Source organism: Sphaerodactylus townsendi, linkage group LG02 (assembly GCF_021028975.2).
Source record: "Sphaerodactylus townsendi isolate TG3544 linkage group LG02, MPM_Stown_v2.3, whole genome shotgun sequence".
In the NCBI taxonomy this organism is placed as follows: Eukaryota; Metazoa; Chordata; class Lepidosauria; order Squamata; family Sphaerodactylidae; genus Sphaerodactylus; species Sphaerodactylus townsendi.
The window spans coordinates 141,060,801-141,080,637 of NC_059426.1; the positions used below are offsets into that span (position 1 = coordinate 141,060,801).

Sequence of the window (19,837 nt, forward strand, 5' to 3'; positions counted from 1 at the left end):
TATTTCCGGTCGCGGGCAGTTGTTATGGTGATGGATACGTCACTTCCGAAATTATGGCCACCGCCATGGCTCTAGCCCCAAGTCGGGGTTTCGGGCCTTGGAGGAGTATTTGTTTTCGTTCTGGTCGTACCGCTTCCTTGGGGTGCCGGGTCTGCTCTGTGAGGTCCCGTAGTTCGGAGACGGTGTACGATGTAGTGGTGTCAGGCGGTGGTATGGTCGGAAGCGCTATGGCTGCTGCACTTGGTAGGAGGCAGCGCAGTTTCTTTTGAACATAATCTTGATAATCTAAATGCGGCAAGTCCTTGTTATGCAATACCCAAGAAATAGAGGAAGTCAAGCAGATATTTGCATTCTGATCAAGTTTTTTGTAAGCTTCGTACCAAATTTCTCCGTGGTGGAGTTTAATAATATGAATTGCAGTCTCTTGTCAATCATGTATGGACATTTCTTTGAAGTGCAACGTGTGCCACCGTCACCTGCCCCTGAAAAGCTTTCAATGGCAGTATTGTTAGAATGTGAAAGACACAACATGTTGAAAACGACTTATGTTGTTCCTACCAAACGGCGTATCACATACTGCTGTGTGTGGGTTCAGTGCTCTCAAATAGCTTCTGACTTATGGCAATTCTATGAATTAATATTTTCCAAAATGTCCTATTGCTAACAGCCTTGCTCAGGTCTTGCAAACTGAAGGCCTGGCTTCCTTGACTGAGTCTGTCTGTTTCATGTTGGGTCTTCCTTGTTTTCTGCTGCTTTCAACTTTTCTTAGTATTGTCATGTCTTCTAGTGACTCTTGATTTTCATCATGTGATCAAAGGATGATAAACTGAGTTTAGTAATTTTAGCATCTAGGGGAGAACAGGCTTGATTTGAGCTGGAACCTGGTACAATGGTTACTTAGAAAAATGTTTGCAAAATTTAACTACTTGCCTACTGCGACACCTTTGCACTCAAAGGCTCTTTTATAAAGACCCTGTTTGGGGCCCCTTCCGCACATGCAGAATAATGCACTTTCAATTCACCTTCACAATTGTTTGAAAGTGGATTTTGCTATTCCGCACAGTAAAATCCAGCTGCAAAGTGGATTAAGAGTGCATTATTCTGCATGTGCTGAAGGGGCCTTGGTTTGAGAAGGAAGCAGTACTGTTTCAATTGGTTTTTTTGAAAGAAAAACAAGGACAAACATTGATTTATGGTCCAGTTCTATGGGGGGGGGGGGCACAGCCTGCTAGAGGCATCACAGGGTTGTGCTGGCACATTTGTCCCCTCTTCCAGTCCAAGGGACACTCCTTCTGGTGCACTGCCACAGAAGAACACTGGCATTCCTTTGACTTCAGGCATGGGTGGGCAGGGGGCAGGCTGGGACATTCCAGAGAGTGCAGCTGACGTTATTCGGCTTTCACATGGGTTTTAGGCCTCAGACTTTAGCCCTATGGTGGTCTTTTAGATGGGCCTGAAGTGGGGAGGTTGGTTTTAGCTACCTCCCTGCACTGCCTGAAAGCCTTCTGGTGGTGTAGCGGAACAAGCTAATCCAGCAGTCTGCAACTTGGGACTCTCCAGATGTTCATGGACTACAAATCCCATCAGCCCCTGCCACCATGGCCAGTTGGCCATGCTGGCAGGGGCTGATGGGAATTGTAGTCCATGAACATCTGGAGAGCCACAGGTTGCAGACCCCTGAGCTAATCAAACCAAAAAGATACCTACTACACCCAAGCTTCAGTGTAGTAGGTATCGTTTTGGTTTGATTGGCCCTCTGGTGGTGGCAGGTCAGCATGACAATGGCACCATTCCCAGCCACCAGGGATTTCTGGACTGGGGGGGATCATCCAACAGTGCCCTCTTATGCAGAGCTGCCCACTGAAATAAATGGGCTTAAACTGGAGTAACTCTTTATATTACTGTGCTAAAGTCCATTGATGGTTATTCTGTTGTGCTAAAGTAGTATATGTATTCAGGGAACGACTCAAAGGAGTTCTGTTTTCTTGTTAGACCTTAGTGTGGAATATTGAAAATTATCGAGTAATCTTTATTGGAAGAATCTTAAACCTGGCTTTCTTTAGGAAATGATGCCCATCTTCATGAAAAGAAAATCCTGCTACTTGAAGCTGGCCCCAGGAAATCAACCAATCAATTGCCCACAAGTTATAGTAACAGAGTCAGTGCTATAACTCTGGGCTCAGCCACACTTCTTAATAGTAAGTACAGCATTCAGCAATGATTTGGATGTAGGTTTTATCTTGAGGTATTAACATTACAAGTCTTTATAGCTGTGGATTGTTTTATCTTGAGGTATTAACGTTACAAGTCTTTATAGCTGTGCCTACCAGGTAGGAGGTCATCTGCGCTTCTCTAAAATTTTAGGTTTCCGTATCTATGCTCGAATCTCTGTGTGCTTGGTGGTGGGGAAGTAGGAGGAGGGGAATTCTTGTCAGGTCCCTCAAAACTAACATTTTTGAAGCATATTCTATAGTTGATTCATCACAGCATTCAGCTGCATTTACCTGACATAAATCAGCATATTGGTGAACTAGCAGAAAGGATCCTTTCTTATTTATCTCTTTTAAAGGTTCTTCTATAGATTTCTAAAACCATTAACATCAAAATCTTTTTCACACTGTTGTGAGACTTACTGCTAAGCAGTTACATCTTTCTAAGTCTACTGAGGTCAGTGTGATTAGAAGGATTTATTCTGGTTAAGATCACACTATTAATGTAATATAGCATCCATGCAAAGGAAAGAAGAGATTGCTGTGTAGTTTATTTGAATTGCAGATAGTAGAAAGCTACTTAAAAGGCAGTTCCATATTATAACTGAGGATATTGTGTTCTGCACCTGTTTAAAAGCAATAGTGTAGAGAGAAAGAGTAACACTAAAGAAGAAAAAGCAACAGTGATTTTTGTACTATGCAATTTTAGAGGATCTAGAATAAAAGTGTCAGTATTTTTGAAAAATCTTCCTGGCAAAGTGTGCTATTTAGTGATAGAGTATAACGTACAGTGCCATCCTAAGCAGAATATTGCACTTCTAACCAATTGATTTCAATGCAGTTAGTAAGATGTGAGTACTGTGTATTAGAGCAGACTATATAATTCACATGAACTTGTTGTACCATACACAGAGAATAAGTCTCTATTTAGCAGGCTGTGATAAAATGAATTACTGCAGCTCCTGTTTCTCTCCCAGAAAAGAAAAGGAGAAGTGAGGATAAGCTGTGTCTTCCCTCTTCCTTGAGAGGAATTTTTTTTCAAGAAAAGTTGTATGCACTGATTTGGAATTCTTTGGACTTTGTCTCAGCAACAGGGAAGGATCATGGCAGATAGCCCAATCCAGAGCCCGCGGTGGCCAGCACCACTTTGATGCAGCCTTGCCACCTCCAGAGGGATTTTTGGCAGTGTGGGAAGGCAAAGTACAAAACAAAACCTCCCTGCCACCAGAAAGCCCTCCATTGGGCTTAATGGATGTACACCAACAAAAGGGTAGAGTAGGTCCAAGCCTAGGCCACCACTTACCTGGAACAAAGCCAAGGTAGAACTGAGTAAGGTCAGCTCCATCCCCTGGCCATGCCCCAAGAACACCCCCACTACATCACCGGGCCAGTGGCGGTGCAAGGCCACTATACAACCCTTTGTGCTGCATCTGAACGTCTTGATGGGCTGCAGTGACCACTCATTGGCAAATTTGCCCCTTGGTAAGTATCCCAAGGAGGACAAATCTGCCAGCGTAGGGCTACACTGCCTCACAATGGCAATCCCCCCTCCCCCAGATTGGGTCATCAGTTGCAGAGCAGTTGCTTTGAATGGAGAAGGCCCCCAACTTCAGTTCCAGACTCCTTAAGGTATAAAATATGAATGATCTCCACCTGATACCCTAGAAAGCCTTTGGTAGTCAGAGGAGGCAGTACTAACATTGATAGACCAATAGTTTGGCTCAGTGTACTTCATGTGTTCAACAATATAATGGATTACATACAGCTCAAGGATTGTACAGTAACTACAGAAGAATTACTGATATTCCTGGTTTTCATCTCTTACTGGCAGTCTGTCCTGAGAAAGTTGATTCCTTGGATCAAGGAGTCTGTATAGAGTAATAGCTGTGTGGGTTTGGAGAGTGTAGTGGGGAGGCAGAAGTGGGGGAAATTTCTGTTTCATCCTTTTCTGTAGTAGAACTGAAGAGGCAGAAGGGAGTAATTTTGTTTTCTTCCCCCTCCCCATTGCAGCTCCTGACCCACATGCTGCTATTCCCGGTGACTCTGGGAATCAACTTCCATGGGATCAGAAATGTCTGCAGAGGAGTGGTGAATCTGTAAAGATTGGCTTGGGAGCCAACTCAGCTCAAAGATCTCAATTGATACTTTGATAATACTATCCTTTGAGGATCTAGTAGAAGCAAGTGAGAGAACTAGTCTGGACTTCTGGCTCTAAGGCTCTGTATTGGAGATCTGTGAGATATTGTAGTTATTCTTTTAATGTTGTGGTATTCTTTCCTTTCTCTTCCAGGCTTTGGTGCTTGGGATCATATTCGCAGTATGAGAGTCAAGCCTTTTCAGCGGATGCAGGTACCTGATGCTGCAACAAATACAATTTATGACTGTGTGTGGTAACATGACTTTGTCTGACTCTCAAGAAATCTGTTTCTTAACAGTCTTATGATTTGCTTGCTTTTTAGAGGAGGAACAGGTGGCTTCACATATGACTTGTGTGTCCTTTTTTCTATATTTGTAGGTTCTTGTGCAAAAGAGTCAAATATGCCTTCTTTATAGGCAGATGAGCAAGTTGCACCGACTATAGACCAATAATATGTCAGTTTTCCCTTTGCACAAGATCCTGGAAGAGTGGGAAAGGGATCCATGACTCATAAATGCACCTGTTATTTCTGTTTTTATGTTGCATGTGCAGCTGTTGAACACATGAGGAGGCAGGTGCCTGAAAGTATTACCTTGCCATGCTTATATCTATTAGCCACAGTAATGATAAGAGAAAATTTGTACCCACCAGGCTGAAGACTAAAAAATCACAAGGTATTTTATAACATCATAGCAATGTTGAAGAATTATTTCAAAACAATTTTGTACAATACAGGTACATAGGAACACAGTAAATATTTTTTTCTTTTTTAACACAATAACAGCAACAGCCAGCCAGATTCTAGATAATTATGGCCTCGTGAAAAACTTCAAGGCTGTTAAGCAAAGAACAGGGATTTTTTTCTCAATGCTCTCACATATAATCATGGGGTCGCGCTCTGCAAAATTGGGTGAGGCGAGAGGCATGAGAAAAAACAATTTTGCAGAGCCCGACCCCGTGATTATATTTTAGAGCATTGAGAAAAAAAATCCCTGTTCTTTGCTTAACAGCCTTGAAGTTTTTCACGAGGCCATAATTATCTAGATTCTGGCTGGCTGTTGCTGTTACTGTGTTAAAAAAGAAAAATACTGTGTTCCTATGCGCTTGTATTGTACAAAATTATTTTGAAATAATTCTTCAACATTGCTGTGATGTTATAAATACCTTGTGACTTTTTAGTCTTCAGCCTAGTGGGTAAAATTTTCTCTTATCGTTATTGTGGATGTACCTTCCCCTTAATCTTTAGTATGGAGGCATCTATCTATTGGCCAACATCATATGGGACTGCTGAAAGCTTTACTGAGATGAAGGGTTACATCATCCAATTTGTCTTGAAGACTTTGAAAAATAGTTCGTAAATATTGGGCAGTAATACTTTGAGGTGTGAGCCTGGGGGACAAAAAAAAAAACAAATCTTTCTCCTGAGGTCATTTTTTTATTTTATTTTTCTCACAGAAAACTGGAAGATTTGGGGGGAAACAGTGTTTTGTGGAACATTTTCTCTTTTAGAATATGTGAAATCTTTTTAAGACAAGGGTTTTCTCAGTCAAATGTGTAGCATGGAAAAATCTTAAGATTTTTTTCTTTAATATTCTAGTGGAAAAATGGGGAAACTGGGGAACAGTGGCAAAACTGGTTTTCCCCTTTTGGAATGAATGAAATGAACACGGTTTTGCTCAAACTATTTGGTATGATTTTTTAAAAAATTAAAACAATATACATCATGATATATTTTGTATGTGTACAGTAGATACGTACAACATTTTAAACATTTTTTTAAAAATGTAGATATTTTGCTGACTATTAAAATACTGTAAAATACTATAATGTGTTCGAGGATAATACATTCTTCAAGAGTTAAGTGTTTTTATGTTATATAGATTAATATCTAATCAAGCAGGAGAGTTCTATTTGTGGTTTGTGAGTGTTTCTTGAGAATTTTTGTTTATTTTGCACAAATTTAGAGTTTTAAGAGATGAAGTTGCACTTGGAATCAGGTCTGGTAATGATTTGCAGGGGCGTAATGCCCATTGGGCAAGGTGGGCAGCTGTCCAGGGCACCACCTTGTGGGGGGCATAAAAATGCAGGGTTCGTTTTTGGGTATTTTTAGTGGTTTTCCATTTTTGGTCTGCAGGGGGCGCAGTTTTTAGGCTAGCAGTACCAAAATTTCATCAAGAGACTGTCCTTATGCTACCCCCCAAGTTTGGTGAGGTTTGGTTCAGGGAGTTCAAAGTTATGGACTCCCAAAGGGGGTGGCCCATCCCCCATTGTTTCCAATGGGAGCTAATAGGAGATGGGGGCTACAGTTTTGAGGGTCCATAACTTTGGGTCCCCTGAACCAAACTGCACCAAACCTGGGGGGTATCATTAGGGCAGTCTCCTGATGAGACCATGAAAGTTTTGAGACTGTGCCTTCAGAAATGTGCCCCCCGCCCCAGCCTCCTTGAACCAAACCTCACCAAACCTGGGGGGTAGCCTAAGGACTGGCTCCTGGTGATACGCTGAAATTTGGTGCTGATATGTCTAAAAATGCACTCCCTGCAGGCACCAATGTCCTGGTGCAAAAACATTTTTGGTCGTGGTAGAGTGGCCACCCATGGGCGCGGGGGGGGGGGGGGGATCCAACTCAGGTTATGCCCAGGGCTACAGTTTGCCTCGTTACGCCCCTGATGATTTGGCAGCCAATATAGTTCTTTCAAAATTAGCGCAAAATGTTTTTTCCATTAAGCTCAGGTCAGCCACAGATTTATTGACATTTCCAATAATTGTGGCCTACTCATGCTTTTCAAGCAAATGATGCAGCTGGTGTGCCAGCCAAAAATGCCCAAGGGAGCTAGAACTTAAGCTTCTGTTCATAGACATAGAACTAATGCGACTCACAAACCTGCTTCTTCAGGAGAGCGTGAATTGCATCCACACTTTCTTTTCAATTTCTGATGAATTTTGTTAATGAGCAATAACACCTTAGGCTTGTTTGGACTGAGTTTTGATTTGTTGAAATCTCTTGTTGCAGATTTTGACCTTACTGGTATAGTTTCTTGGACAGAGTAGGCCTAAGAATTTTCTTTTAGTTTTCAAATTTGCAAACATGTTCATGTTTCTTACTGCTTCAGCATTTTTTCTGCTGTCCCATCCTTGGGAAACAGATAGATTATGAATAAGTGGCTGTAAGCCCAGACTGCATCTTGGAATGATCAGAACACAGCTTGAAACAAGTATTCATGGGAAAATGGCATTCAGTGCTCTTACATCACACCCTCAAAGGAAATGAATGTAAGAGAGTCATGTGAGTTTCACATCATTTGGCATGGATAAGATAGCCATACCCTAAAACCTCTGAATTACTCAAACGTGGTGTGCAGTGAGACTTTCTGAAAGGTCTTTTATCTTTTCTGAAAGTGCTTTGATGAGTATCTTAAAAATTGTATCTTGTTTTTTAAATTTAAGATAGATTTCATGTACACTTTTGATTTCTAATTTCATTGACGTAGCCTAGTTTTATTGTCATTGTGATTCTTTTATATTTAACCAATAGTGATTAAACTGCTTTTAAATACAGATCTTAAAAGATAACATCAAGTGATCTTTGACTGGGATATACTGGGCATTCGGAATAAATAAACCTCTGGCCTGACTTCAGCCTGACCTGTTAAAAGACTGATTATTAGAGAGAACAAGTTCGGGAACCTGCAAGGACTTGAGGGGGACATCTTATTTCTCCATCCCGACTAATTCCCCCGAAAGCCCCCAAAGCCTCTCTTCTTCTCCTGCTTACTGCTCTACCTCTAACCAAACAGCAAACCCACCTTTATCTATCCTTCTGTCTTTAGTTATACCTCTCCCTCCCATAGACTTTGCCTAGGAAAACTATGGCACAATTGTGTGATGCCAGCCATTGGATCAGGCCCACTTGCATGCTATTTTTTTTCTTGCTTTTTGGTTTTAACTTACTAGGTGTAATTCTATACTTGGAGATTTAGTCACTGAATTTTGTAAATGGGAGTTGCTTAGTGCATCTCTGTTTGTATCTTCCCTTTATGTGACTAGTAGCATTTTTCTTCTTACAGGTGTGGGATGCTTGTTCTGAAGCCATGATAACCTTTGATAAAGATAATCTGGAAGAAATGGGATATATAGTAGAGAATGATGTGATCATGTCTGCTCTAACCAAACAACTGGATGCCATGTCAGGTAGTGGCTTCTTTCCCAATCTTGAGTTCTCTCAGGAGATTTTTTGTGAACTAGAAAAGTAGAAACCATGAGATGTGGGGAAAATTGGGTCCACCGCATAACCTGGGGATGTGGGCTGAGCTTTTTGGGGTCTGGCCCTTCTGAGTGTGGAACAGTCCTTTTTCCCTTTTGGAATTGTGCAAGTTTAAACAATGGAAAATACTTAATTGACAGCCGTGGAATCATCCAAACATGGGAATTCGTTAAGCTGGTAGGTTGTTCTGCCTAGGCTTTGACTGGTTTTGATTTAAAAAAAAATTATTTAGTGACATTGATACGTTGTATCCCCATCAGACCGAGTGGAAGTTCTCTACAGGAGCAGAGCGCTTGGGTACACCTGGCCCCTTCCCTATCAAACTTGTGACTCAAGCCCTTGGGTTGAAATTGGTTTAGCAGATGGACGCAGACTGCAGGCCAAACTGCTGGTAACTAAGCCTTCGTTTTCTGTTTGATCAGGCACCGTCCCTTGCCTAGTCTTTTCCACTGGATTGGGTTCTAATCTCATGTGGTATTACTCAGCATGAAGGGACTAAGAGGTGAGTTGAAGTGGTTACAGGTCAAAAAATATTCAGTGTAGTTATTAGTTACCTTTGTATACAGTTTGTTGGAGGCAGCAGTTCACAGGCACACAGATCAGGGATCTTTCCCATGTTCTCTGTTAAAAATGCAGAGGAGTTAATTGTACCTGTAACTGTTTTCACACCTTCCTCGAAGAGGGTAAGGAATCTAAACCACCTCTGGCTTTTCCAAGCCATTCTCCTAAAGGGCTACTAAAAATAGCCTTTCTCCCAACTGACCCCAGGGCTCAGTTGGGAATCTTCACTCACAACAAGAGGGTACGATGTTTAGTTAGGTGTCCATTGTGGATAATGAGAACTTTATTTATTTGTTTGTTTTGTTAATTGTTGAGCTGGTTAATTTCAATTCGTGTCCTCTTTGAAGATTGGCGCAGATGGGCAGAATTCCACAGTCCGGAAAGCAGCTGGAATTCAGAATATTCAGTACCAGTATGATCAGTCGGCAGTGGTTGCTACTCTTCACTTGTCTGAGGTAACTCATTTTCTAGGATCTTTTCTGGGTTTCAGTTTCTGAATATACAATACAAATGACAGAAATGTAACAGAATTCATTTGTCTTCTGGTTCTCTCATGCTGCAGGCAACAGACAACAATGTAGCGTGGCAAAGATTTCTTCCATCTGGACCAATTGCTCTTCTCCCGGTAAAAGATTTGATAACTGTAAACTTGTCCTGTCCGTCCGTCCGTCCGTCCGTCCGTCCGTCCGTCCGTCCTTCCTTCCTTCCTTCCTTCCTTCCTTCCTTCCTTCCTTCCTTCCTTCCTTCCTTCCTTCCTTCCTTCCTTCCTTCCTTCCTTCCTTCCTTCCTTCCTTCCTTCCTTCCTTCCTTCCTTCCTTCCTTCCTTCCTTCCTTCCTTCCTTCCTTCCTTCCTTCCTTCCTTCCTTCCTTCCTTCCTTTTGCTTTTGAGGCCAAAGTTGACTTCCAGAGTGACTTACTGAAAGCATAATCCAATACAAACAATAAATGATTCCTTGAAGAAGTGACTCTCATCTTAATTGAATTTTAATCTTTGTATTGAATTCCTCCTTCCTGTATTCATCAGGTTTGAGCTGGTATTAAACATCTGTTACCAGTCAGTGTTTTACCCTCATTAATGGTGTTTGTCCTATTTGGCCTCTTTGTATTTATGGACTCCCACATATTATGGTGGAAATGTTATTGTTGGCACGGATTGGTGTAATGGGTAGATTTGGTGAAGTTGGCCCTGTTTCTTATTTATTGAATCAGCTGTCTGACACTGTCAGCTCTTTGGTTTGGTCCACATCACATGAACATGCATCTCAACTTCAAAGTATGGATGAGGAAAGTTTTGTGGACTCTATCAACTCTGCTTTTGTGAGTATAGTCCTCATAGATATACTACTTACTTAAGACTTGTGATTTTAAAAGAATTATAACCACTATGTTAATTTAATTCCTAAACTTTGGCTTGAATAGAGTGAAAGTTTGTTCATGTTTGTTTGATAATTCTTATGGATAATGAATATATTACTTTTGTTAGTCAATTGCCTTTTAAATATGGGATGTACCCTGCCTTGCCTTCCCCCAGTAACTTGGCAAATGCCAACCTTGTCCTCCAATTTACTTTCTAAGCTTCTTCGTAGCCTTTTTTACCTTCACTCATGTCCTGTTGTTCCGCATTTGGATTAGAGAAATGTTCTATCATTCTGAGCAAAAATTATGCCTTGCATTATTTTTGGCACTGCTGCACAGACAGCATCATTCACACACAATTGAATGGTGACCATTGAAACTCCACCATCCTGTGGATCCCACTGTGTTTCTTGTGAAGGCATCTATTGTGGGTCAGCATGGAAAGCATGTTGAGAGGTCTGAGAGAAGACAAGAAACTGTTTTCTCTGTATTCCTCCTACCAGTAGTTTTAGTTGAGAAATGCCAGTTAACACTTTCTTCCCTCTTCTAATTGGAGCCTTTAATTAGGTGGAATTCTAGAAAGGATAGAGGACAGATCTGTTTCAATTTTCATTGTTTATTCTCTTAGCTGTGTAGTCTGCCTCTATATGATATCAATAAATCTCTTATCATTATTCAGTGGAGCAATGCGGATCACTCTGACTTCATTGATACTGCTGGATCCCTTTTCCGATCGGCTGTTTCTGTCCTGATGCCATCAGGGTCTGCAGCTCGTCAGTTGCCCCCAAGTGTTGCAAAAGTGGATCCAAAGAGCCGAGCTGTGTTCCCTCTTGGACTGGGGCATGCAACGGAATATGTCCAGCACCGCTTGGCTCTTATTGGGTAATGTCATGTTGAGAATCTTTAGTACTATGATGGGTCTTTGGAAGGATGGGTTGATTCTGGTATCAAAAAAGAAATCATCTTAAGTGATAGAAATGAGCAGTTTCTGGTGATAAGGGGTGGAGATTGTGGCAAGGGTGTAGCATCGGTTTCTCAGGAGGTTTGTGGAATTTACCTGGATAGGCTATGAGTTTCAGAGGCACAGATAAAAATTATTGCTGAGGTTGATGCATAGGCATTGTGGGAATAGGCAACAGATGTGGCAAATGAGGGCAGTCATTGGCCAAGGGTATAGTGAGGGACAAATCCAGAGACGGTAGCTATGTTAGCTTGCAGCAGCAAAACAACAAAACATTTGGTGGCATCTTAAAAACGAACACATTTATTTTGGCATAAGCTTTTATGAGTCAGAGCTCCCTCTGTCAGATGCATGAAAACATCATTTGAGGTTCTTAGGGTGAAAGTCATTCAACTCCAGTGGGCAGAGTTCTTTTTGAATACCATAATTTTAGGTTGCTCTTTGTGCTAAGCTTTCAACTGGCTTCTCCTTTTAGGGATGCTGCTCACAGAGTACATCCTCTAGCTGGTCAAGGTGTAAATATGGGTTTTGGTGATATCGCATGTTTGATGCATCATCTCAGTGCTGCAGCATTCAATGGAAAGGACCTGGGTAAGGGCTTATACTTTTATCCATTCTATACCATGTTGAATTGTTGGAAACTGCTGTGAGGCATAAAGGAAAAGTGGTATACAAATATGAACAAATATATTTTGTTTATTCACAATTGGTTGTTGTGGGTTTTCCGGCTGTGTGGCCGTGTTCAGGTAGATCTTGTTCCTAGGAACAAGTTCTACCAAACAACTTCAACACAGCCCGGAAAACTCACAACAACCAGTTGAATCCGTCTGTGAAAGCTTTCGACAATACATTTACTCACACTGTTTTTATACTGCCCATAAACTCAAAAGTTCATCTTCTTGGTCTTCTATGCAGTCCCACATGGAGACTGGGCAGGCTGGTCATGGAGATGAATGTCAAACTTCTGAAAATATTCTTCACTCTCCAGAGCACTCATGCCCTCACTCCCAGAGCCGAGATCAAGAAATGGCCATATGGGAGGGAGGGGGAGGAATTCTCCCTCAGTTCTCCTTTTGCCTCCATGTTAAGAGGGCCTGTTTTGAATTGCTGTTTGAGACTGAGGCAAATTCTTTGGGATAGCCTCAGCTACGGCTTCTTACTTTTCAGTGAGTGATAACTTCTCAAAAATGCTCCTCCTGTGGGGCTAAAATGGCCAAGAATGATGGCCTTTTGTGTCTGGGGGAGGTCCATATACCATCGACTTGCTGCCATTGTTCTGATTTGACCCCCAAGGCCCAGCATGTCAGATCTTCTACACTGCAAGTGGCCTTTTTTGAGCTCTCCCTAATCCCATAAATGTTGGGAAGGGAGCTGTGAGTTCCCTCAGTGGTCTCTGTACCAACAAAGGAGACCCTGGCTGAGGTGCTGTCCAAATCGGCAAGGGCTTCTTTGGAGCCAGTCAAGGCTAAAGCCAAAGAAAAAGAGATCACTCCAAACAGAGTGAAGTCCGCCTGATCTGGAATGGTCTCAACATCATTCAGGCAGTTGATGCCCTCCTTTGGCTTGGCAGCAGCATTCAATATTGCTGCCAAAAGTTTGGTCCGCAACCGATTGTCAGAGCCGATCACTTGGATGCTCTTCTAACTCTCCTTGGCATTGGACTTTGCCCAGTGGTGGGATTCAAATAATTTAACAACCGGTTCCGGTGGTGGGATTAAAGTAATTTAACAGCCGGTTCTGGTGATGGGATTCAAATAATTTAACAACCGGTTCCAGTGGTGGGATTCAAGTAATTTAACAACCGGTTCCGGTGGTGGGATTAAAGTAATTTAACAACTGGTTGTTTAACAAGCACAATTTTCACAACCGGTTCTACCGAAGTGGTGCGAACCGGCTGAATCCCACCGCTGACTTTGCCTGCTCCTGCCTATTCCCGTAGCCTGCAGCCAACCTACTCTCCTTAGTCTTGTGCATACGCAACTTTGAAATGAGGCTAATTGAATTCTTTTTGGAAAACAACTGTGTAGACAAGTACAGGCCGGATTCGTCTGGGATGGCAGGACCAGTGGCCTGGTCACAGACTAAAAAAAGGTAGAGAGTTAGGCCACAAAATGGAGGCAGAATGGTTATGGCAACACAGTTCATAAAGCATGGAGGGAATTTCCTCTGACACAGTGGAATAAGGCAGCCAAGTTTGTCTTTCAGAGTCCTCTCATGAAAGCATATGTGCAAGTGGCTGTGTTCGTGCATTCAGGGGTTTAGCAAGAAGGGAGGTCGCTGGGGCAGTTGCCATCTCTCGGATGGCATGCAAAGAATAAAGGGATAAAAGATCCTATGTAGGAGTGGATGATTAGGAAGGAGGCACTAATTGTTGAAGAATAAGTCTCTGTTTGGGTGTATCGTTAAGTTTACCTTATATGGAGTTAATTACTCATTTTATTTCATCACTTCCTCCCATTCTGTCCCTTCCTACTGTCTCAGTTCAATTTAGTATGAATTTAGTATGAATTTAGTATGGGTGTGAAATCACTGGCCCATTCTCCCGATTGTTCTTTATCTTTAGCCACCCTGTTGTACTCAGAGTTGAAAGAATGATTTTTCCCCCAACTTGTTGACTCTAATTGTAGTAGCCCTGTGGTACAGAGTAGTTATAATTCAGTACTGCAGTCAGAAGATCTGCTCACAACCTCAGTTTGATCCCAACAGAAGTCTATTTCAGGCAGCCGGCTCTTGACTGACTAGGGCTTCCATCCTTCTGAGGTCAATAAAATGAGTACCCAGCTTGCTGGAGGCAAAGTGTAGGCAACAGGGGAAGGCAATGGCAAACCACCCCATAAACATAGGCTGCCTGGTAATGTGATGTAACATCATCCCATGGATCATTAATTTCGCCTGTGCTTGCACAGAGGACTACCTTTACCTGTTAAAACCTAATATTATGCAGCTCTTACTACGTGCGGATTCCAATCCATTTTAGACAGCAGCAGTTATGGACACAGAACCAGAAAATTACAGCTCATATGCATTTATTGGAAAGTATAAGAGTGTAATCTTGAATAAGTGGTGCAGGGATAGTGGTTATTTAAGCATGGGTGAAAAGGGGAAATTGTGCATGTGGAGTGTGTCAAGGGAAAATATGTACTTTTGAATATGGTGTGAGTTTCTAAACTCACATAGATACAATGCTACATAACAACATTGATTGTAGTGATTTTTAGGAACATAAAAATGAAATTCTCAATATTTGTCTGACTGGAATGTTGATACTGAGACTGGTCATGATAATCTTTCCAGTGAAAGCACTTAATTTTCAAACGCATTCAGCTGGTCTTCTGAATTATAATGTTCTAAATGTTAATTATTTCATGGTGACCCATCATGTTGTGTTGTGTAGTCTTCCATTAACTAGTGGAGGATTCTGAAAACTAAGAATGTAAGGAGGAGACATGGCTGTTGGTAGGCTTTGAATCATTAGTCATCAGCCAGTGTTAAAATGTTAGTCTAAAGCTGGGGAGACCTAGGTTCAGGTTCCATGTACCCATAGCATGCAGTGGATGAATGTAGGTCATGCTGTCCACCAGCCTATCTCACATGGCTGTTGTGAAGATCCTATTGACAGGAAAACCATGTATGCTGTGCCCTGAGCTCCAGATAACTGGGTGGACCAGTGTTATACTGCTCATTGCAAATAAGCTGGGAGTGAAGTGTCAATTTATACTTTCTTAGGTTGACCAAATCCTGTAGTTTGGCCCTGTGTGCCAGACTTGAAAATGTTGTTAGCCCAATCCAGCCTTCACACCTGATGTTTACCCCCCGCCCCCCTTTTATGGTAATCAGGATCACCTGCCTACTTATGTAATTTTGTTGCAGGCTCTTTAAACCATCTTCTGAGATATGAACAAGAACAGCAGAGACACAACCTTTCTATCATGGCTGCAATTGACTTGCTGAAGCGGTTGTACTCTACAAGTGCAGCTCCTTTTGTGCTGTTAAGGACCTGGGGATTGCAAGCGACTAATGTGGCAACTTCAGTTAAAGTAAGACACTTATCTTTCACAAAAGGAGCCATGGCGTTATGATGAAAGAGAGATGCCTGCTGGTTAGGCAAGATGCAGTATCTTGTGCTCCTGTTGGAACTTGGAATATTGTCCCGAAAGGCTTCTGGCAAGATCTGTTGTTTTCCATTGGGAAGGAAGACTGGGGTTAGGTGTATATGCACACTTCGGCCTCTGAGAAACTTGACTAATAGGGCCAAAGTAGACATGATGACATCCCTGGGTCCAACTCACAGATGCTGCCTTTTTTTAAGCCCAGTGAGGCAATTTTACAATGTCATGATCTTAATCAGGTCCTCATAGCATTCTTTAATTGCCTCATTGTGCTTTAAAAGGCAGCAGCATTCACAGGTCTGACCCAGGACCACTGTCACATCTCGTTCGGCCCTAAAGTAGAGGCCTGTCCTACCCCTCAGGATAAAGAAGTTGATCATTGCTGATGTGAAACACTGCAAGCTTTTTGGTGTGCACTGTTACTTAATGAACTGGTTAACATGGCCTCTGGGAGTGAGAAACAGGAAAGAACTCAGAATTAGTTTCATGTTTTCAAAACTTTTTCTACCATCTCCTGGGTGGCAGTGGGACTTTGCTTGTACATGTGATTCTTAATGATGGGTTGGTTACTCAGCATGAAGAGCCAACAAATTTATCAGCAGAGGATCTTGCGTTCAGGAAACACACATCGTATCTCCCGCTATTTTCTTTATTGTAAAGCATTCGTATTAGAGGTTGGGAAATCCAATCACGGATCCATGTAACATATTGTTTGAGCTTTAGACTCTAATTCCTGTCTTTTCAGTTAGTGGGGATATGCTGTAGATGTAACACTAGCCAAGAATGTAAGTAATATGTCTCTTCTTTCTCCATTTTTTAGGAGCAGATCATGGCATTTGCCAGTAAGTGATCTCCTTGTGAACTTAGATTTAATGTTCACTACCAATTGGTGGAGACTCTGACTTCATTTGTAAAGGCTGGATGGATTACATTTGTTCGAAGATATTTGAATAGATAATGGGAAAAGGAGGAACATCAGATTTTTATGTCTGCTTGTTAAAGGTGGAACATTTGTTGCTTCAGAGAGAGCAGGACTTGGTTTTTGCCTATGATGCTAGTAATTTTTTGATCCTAACCAGCGCTGGGCTTCTAAAGACTTGGAAGGTTTGCTTGGCAGAAGTACATTGTTGGAAGTTTACTTGTGGCCACTGCTTTGGAGGCAGACACAAAATTGCTTTCAGCTCAGATTTTGAGATCAGTTAGATTGGTGATTATTCAAGTCTCCCCTGATTCTTCATAGTTCAACAACATTTTTCAGCCTTGGCCTGTTAGATATGTGATGTCTGGTTGCTTGAAAAACAGGATTGGGCTGATGCTTGCCTAATCTCTCCTAAGGGTTACAACCGTATTCTCATTCATCATTTAGCCTGGAGTACCAAAGATGAAGATCAATTACAGGCTGGAGTCCAAGAACATTCTGTTAAAAATATCATTTAATTTATAAAATAGACATTCAGGGCTCTGTCTTGTTCATGTACCAATCAGCTAATCCCAATAATATTCATTTAACTGCTTTGAAGCACTAAGTAATACGAATAATACAGCTAACAAACAGGGATAATTGTGTATCCTTTTTCCAGTCAACCAACCTGAGAACAAAATGTGACTGAAAAGGTATTTGAAGGTCTACAGCATGTATCCAACACACATACAGTGCTGTATATGCAGACAGCGGAGAGGCCCTGTCTACTCACAGTTTAGCTTATTTTGTAATAATTTAAAGTAAACTAAAGCATGTGCTGTGCTAGGATTATACTTAAAATTATGTAAATACCTAAAACCTGTTTCTGCTTCTTTTTTTAAAAGCTTCTTGAATTTAGTGTTTGTTTCATTTACTTCTTTTCTACCATTTGTGTACGTAAATCCTTTAAACAAAATCCATGCTATGCAGATCATTAAGTGTATATTGTTTCACTGGATAGGCACGGACATTTGTGAAAGTAGGACAAATTCCATATCACAACTGGAATCATCAGAAGGAAAAACTATTACTATAATCTTGCACCCCTTATGCAGACCAAGTCCATGATGGTCTATATTATTTGAGGGAGGGTGTACCAAAGTGAAGTCTTGGTTACAGCAGTAGTTATGTATCTGTTATGACATACACAGAAGCGAAGATGATCAAGACCCTGAATTTTGATGATTTCTTCTAAATTAAGACATTACCTGCCCTGAGGCAGTGGTAAAGGGCAGGTAATAAATGTAAATAGAAATAGAATGTACTAATACATATTGCCTTTGGTTCAGGAACGGCAGTGGTCCAAAAGCGAGACATGCCCAAGTTTTCAGATGAGGTCAAAGAGAGTTTGCCCTGGGTTTTAGCGAATTATGTTGCTGTAGTCCAGGACTAAACAATCTTTACTTCCAGTTTGCTTTACTACCAAAGCAGGAGTTTGTTTCATTACCAATAGCTAAGTCTAGACTGTAAGGAGTGGAGTAATTGAGCTCTACCTCATTGGAAGTTAAGACATCTACCATAATTATTTAAAACATAATTAAATATTTTATCTGGATGTTATGTAGAAACACACCAATTTGTCCTTATCTTTCAGCCAAAAAAAAAAAAAGCAATTGGACAAAACCATCTGAACATTCTGTCCAATAGTTGCTTATCCACACAATATCAATATTTAGTGACTGCATACCCTCATATGGAATACTGAAGCGCACAACAACATTGAAGCAACTGAAAACTGATAGTCCCATTCTGGGGTCTGACTAATGACCATTTTGCAGAAACTGAAGACTTGTTTCAGCTTGATGCAGTTACAGCCAGATATCTGAATATTTGGCAGTAAACAGGGATTGTAAGAATACACTGAAATATTTTTGTGACTGTTAATCCCTAGAAAACTTAATTCTGAAGCATACAGAAAAATGCTTATAGCACACTATTGCCATCTCAAGACTTTATTGGAAGGGAGATGAAAAGAGGAAAAAAATTGAAACCATCTCTTGTGGGATTCCTAAATGCTCCCATTCCTTGCAGCTTCTAGCTAGGTTGACAATTCATTTCTTCTGTCAACCGTCTCTCCTTCAGCTGTGTCAAAAATATCCTTCCCCGCTCTTAGGAATTCGCTAATTCTAAAAGATTAATTACCAAGCTTCAAACATCCTAAGAACAGGTTTGGATAAATAGCTCATTCCAGTTTTTGTTATGAGGCTAGGCTTCTGCTTTAGATATGATCCTTCATTGTTTCATGTGCAAAAGGGCCTGCAAACTTTGTGGAACATGGCGAGGTCTAGTGATACCAAAAGGACATAAATGCTTTGGCCAAAGACATGTCTGAGCTCCCTGAATAAGATCAGTATCAAGGCTACTGAACTAAAGCTCAGATCCTTTCGCATAAATTATGCAATTATTTTACGTCCAGAGCACTTATTATCCTAGAAGAACCCGTCTTGTCCTGCAGCTCAGAAATGCCCAGTCTCTTCTTTGGTCTGTACACTGTTTAGAACTGCATGTTCTTGTTTCTAAAAAAGTACCCTGCAGACAACGCCATCTCAGTGGGAAAGTCTCAAGGACTGCAGAAGATGAAATGTTGCCCCTAGAGCCCAACCCGTCTCTATGTTGTTCACTTTCTTTGCCAGCTGTAAAATGGGAAAGAAAAGAGATCAGTTCTCTTAGTTCAACCAAAATTGTCAAGAGAAATCTCAACAGGTACAACAGGAACATCTGTACAAGTGATTCCAAGGCTTCAAGTGCATTATTTTGTATTAATTCATTTATAGTCCTCCTTGCTGACATTCAAGGTGGATTACAAAATATAAAAATCAATTCATGCTAACGGCAAAGACCCCAACCCCCACCCCCCAAAAAAGAAAAAAGCAGTAGGCCTAGAACTGTGGACTTGGAAAACAGTGTTAACAAAAGAACATCTTAAGGCATAACATGCCACAATTCAGAAAGTAGGTAATAAAGAAGGCAATGTAATAAAAAGAATCTAATAATACAATAAACACTGCAGTAGAAAACAATCCTATCCCTTCTAAAAGCAACTTTTTGAGCTGTCCCACTATAGTTCAGTTCTAATCCCTTTATGAAAAAATCCATTGTTCATCTTTTTTTAGAAGTTAATGCAAAAGCAAGTTAGTAAATGTTAAGATGCTAAACTGAAGCAAAAAAGTCCACTACATATAACTCTATATTTTTCAGCATTTAGGCTCCATCACACTTGAAGAATGTTAAAAGAATCATTGGTTATTGAAGATAAACATTGCCTGCTATCAGGAATT

At 41.2% G+C, this 19,837-nt stretch overlaps 2 protein-coding genes across 7 annotated transcripts in view; one reads left to right on the top strand and one right to left on the bottom strand.

The window, feature by feature from the left end:
* Positions 1 to 17: 17 nt before the first annotated feature.
* Positions 18 to 17,378, top strand: COQ6 (coenzyme Q6, monooxygenase). Its single transcript, XM_048484884.1, has 12 exons — positions 18 to 243; positions 2,064 to 2,198; positions 4,501 to 4,559; positions 8,415 to 8,538; positions 8,872 to 9,002; positions 9,520 to 9,627; positions 9,735 to 9,797; positions 10,382 to 10,489; positions 11,208 to 11,410; positions 11,965 to 12,080; positions 15,360 to 15,526; positions 16,419 to 17,378. The coding sequence occupies exons 1-12, from the start codon at positions 54 to 56 to the stop codon at positions 16,446 to 16,448; spliced, it is 1,434 nt and encodes a 477-aa protein (XP_048340841.1). The 5' UTR covers positions 18 to 53; the 3' UTR covers positions 16,449 to 17,378.
* Positions 17,014 to 19,837, bottom strand: part of ENTPD5 (ectonucleoside triphosphate diphosphohydrolase 5 (inactive)) — a 29,053-nt gene continuing 26,229 nt past the window's right edge. For all 6 annotated transcript variants that reach the window (XM_048484886.1, XM_048484889.1, XM_048484890.1 and 3 more), the window contains one exon: positions 17,014 to 19,192. In XM_048484886.1, coding sequence (XP_048340843.1) covers positions 19,106 to 19,192 — 87 coding nt within the window. In that variant the 3' untranslated portion in view covers positions 17,014 to 19,105. The remainder of the gene's footprint in view (positions 19,193 to 19,837) is intronic.

Coding starts and splice junctions, on each gene's coding strand:
- COQ6 (XM_048484884.1), top strand. CDS start 54: ATGGCCACCGCCATGGCTCTAGCCCCAAGTCGGGGTTTCGGGCCTTGG. Junction 244..2,063: donor CGCTATGGCTGCTGCACTTG/GTAGGAGGCAGC, acceptor GGCTTTCTTTAG/GAAATGATGCCCATCTTCAT. Junction 15,527..16,418: donor ATGTGGCAACTTCAGTTAAA/GTAAGACACTTA, acceptor TCCATTTTTTAG/GAGCAGATCATGGCATTTGC.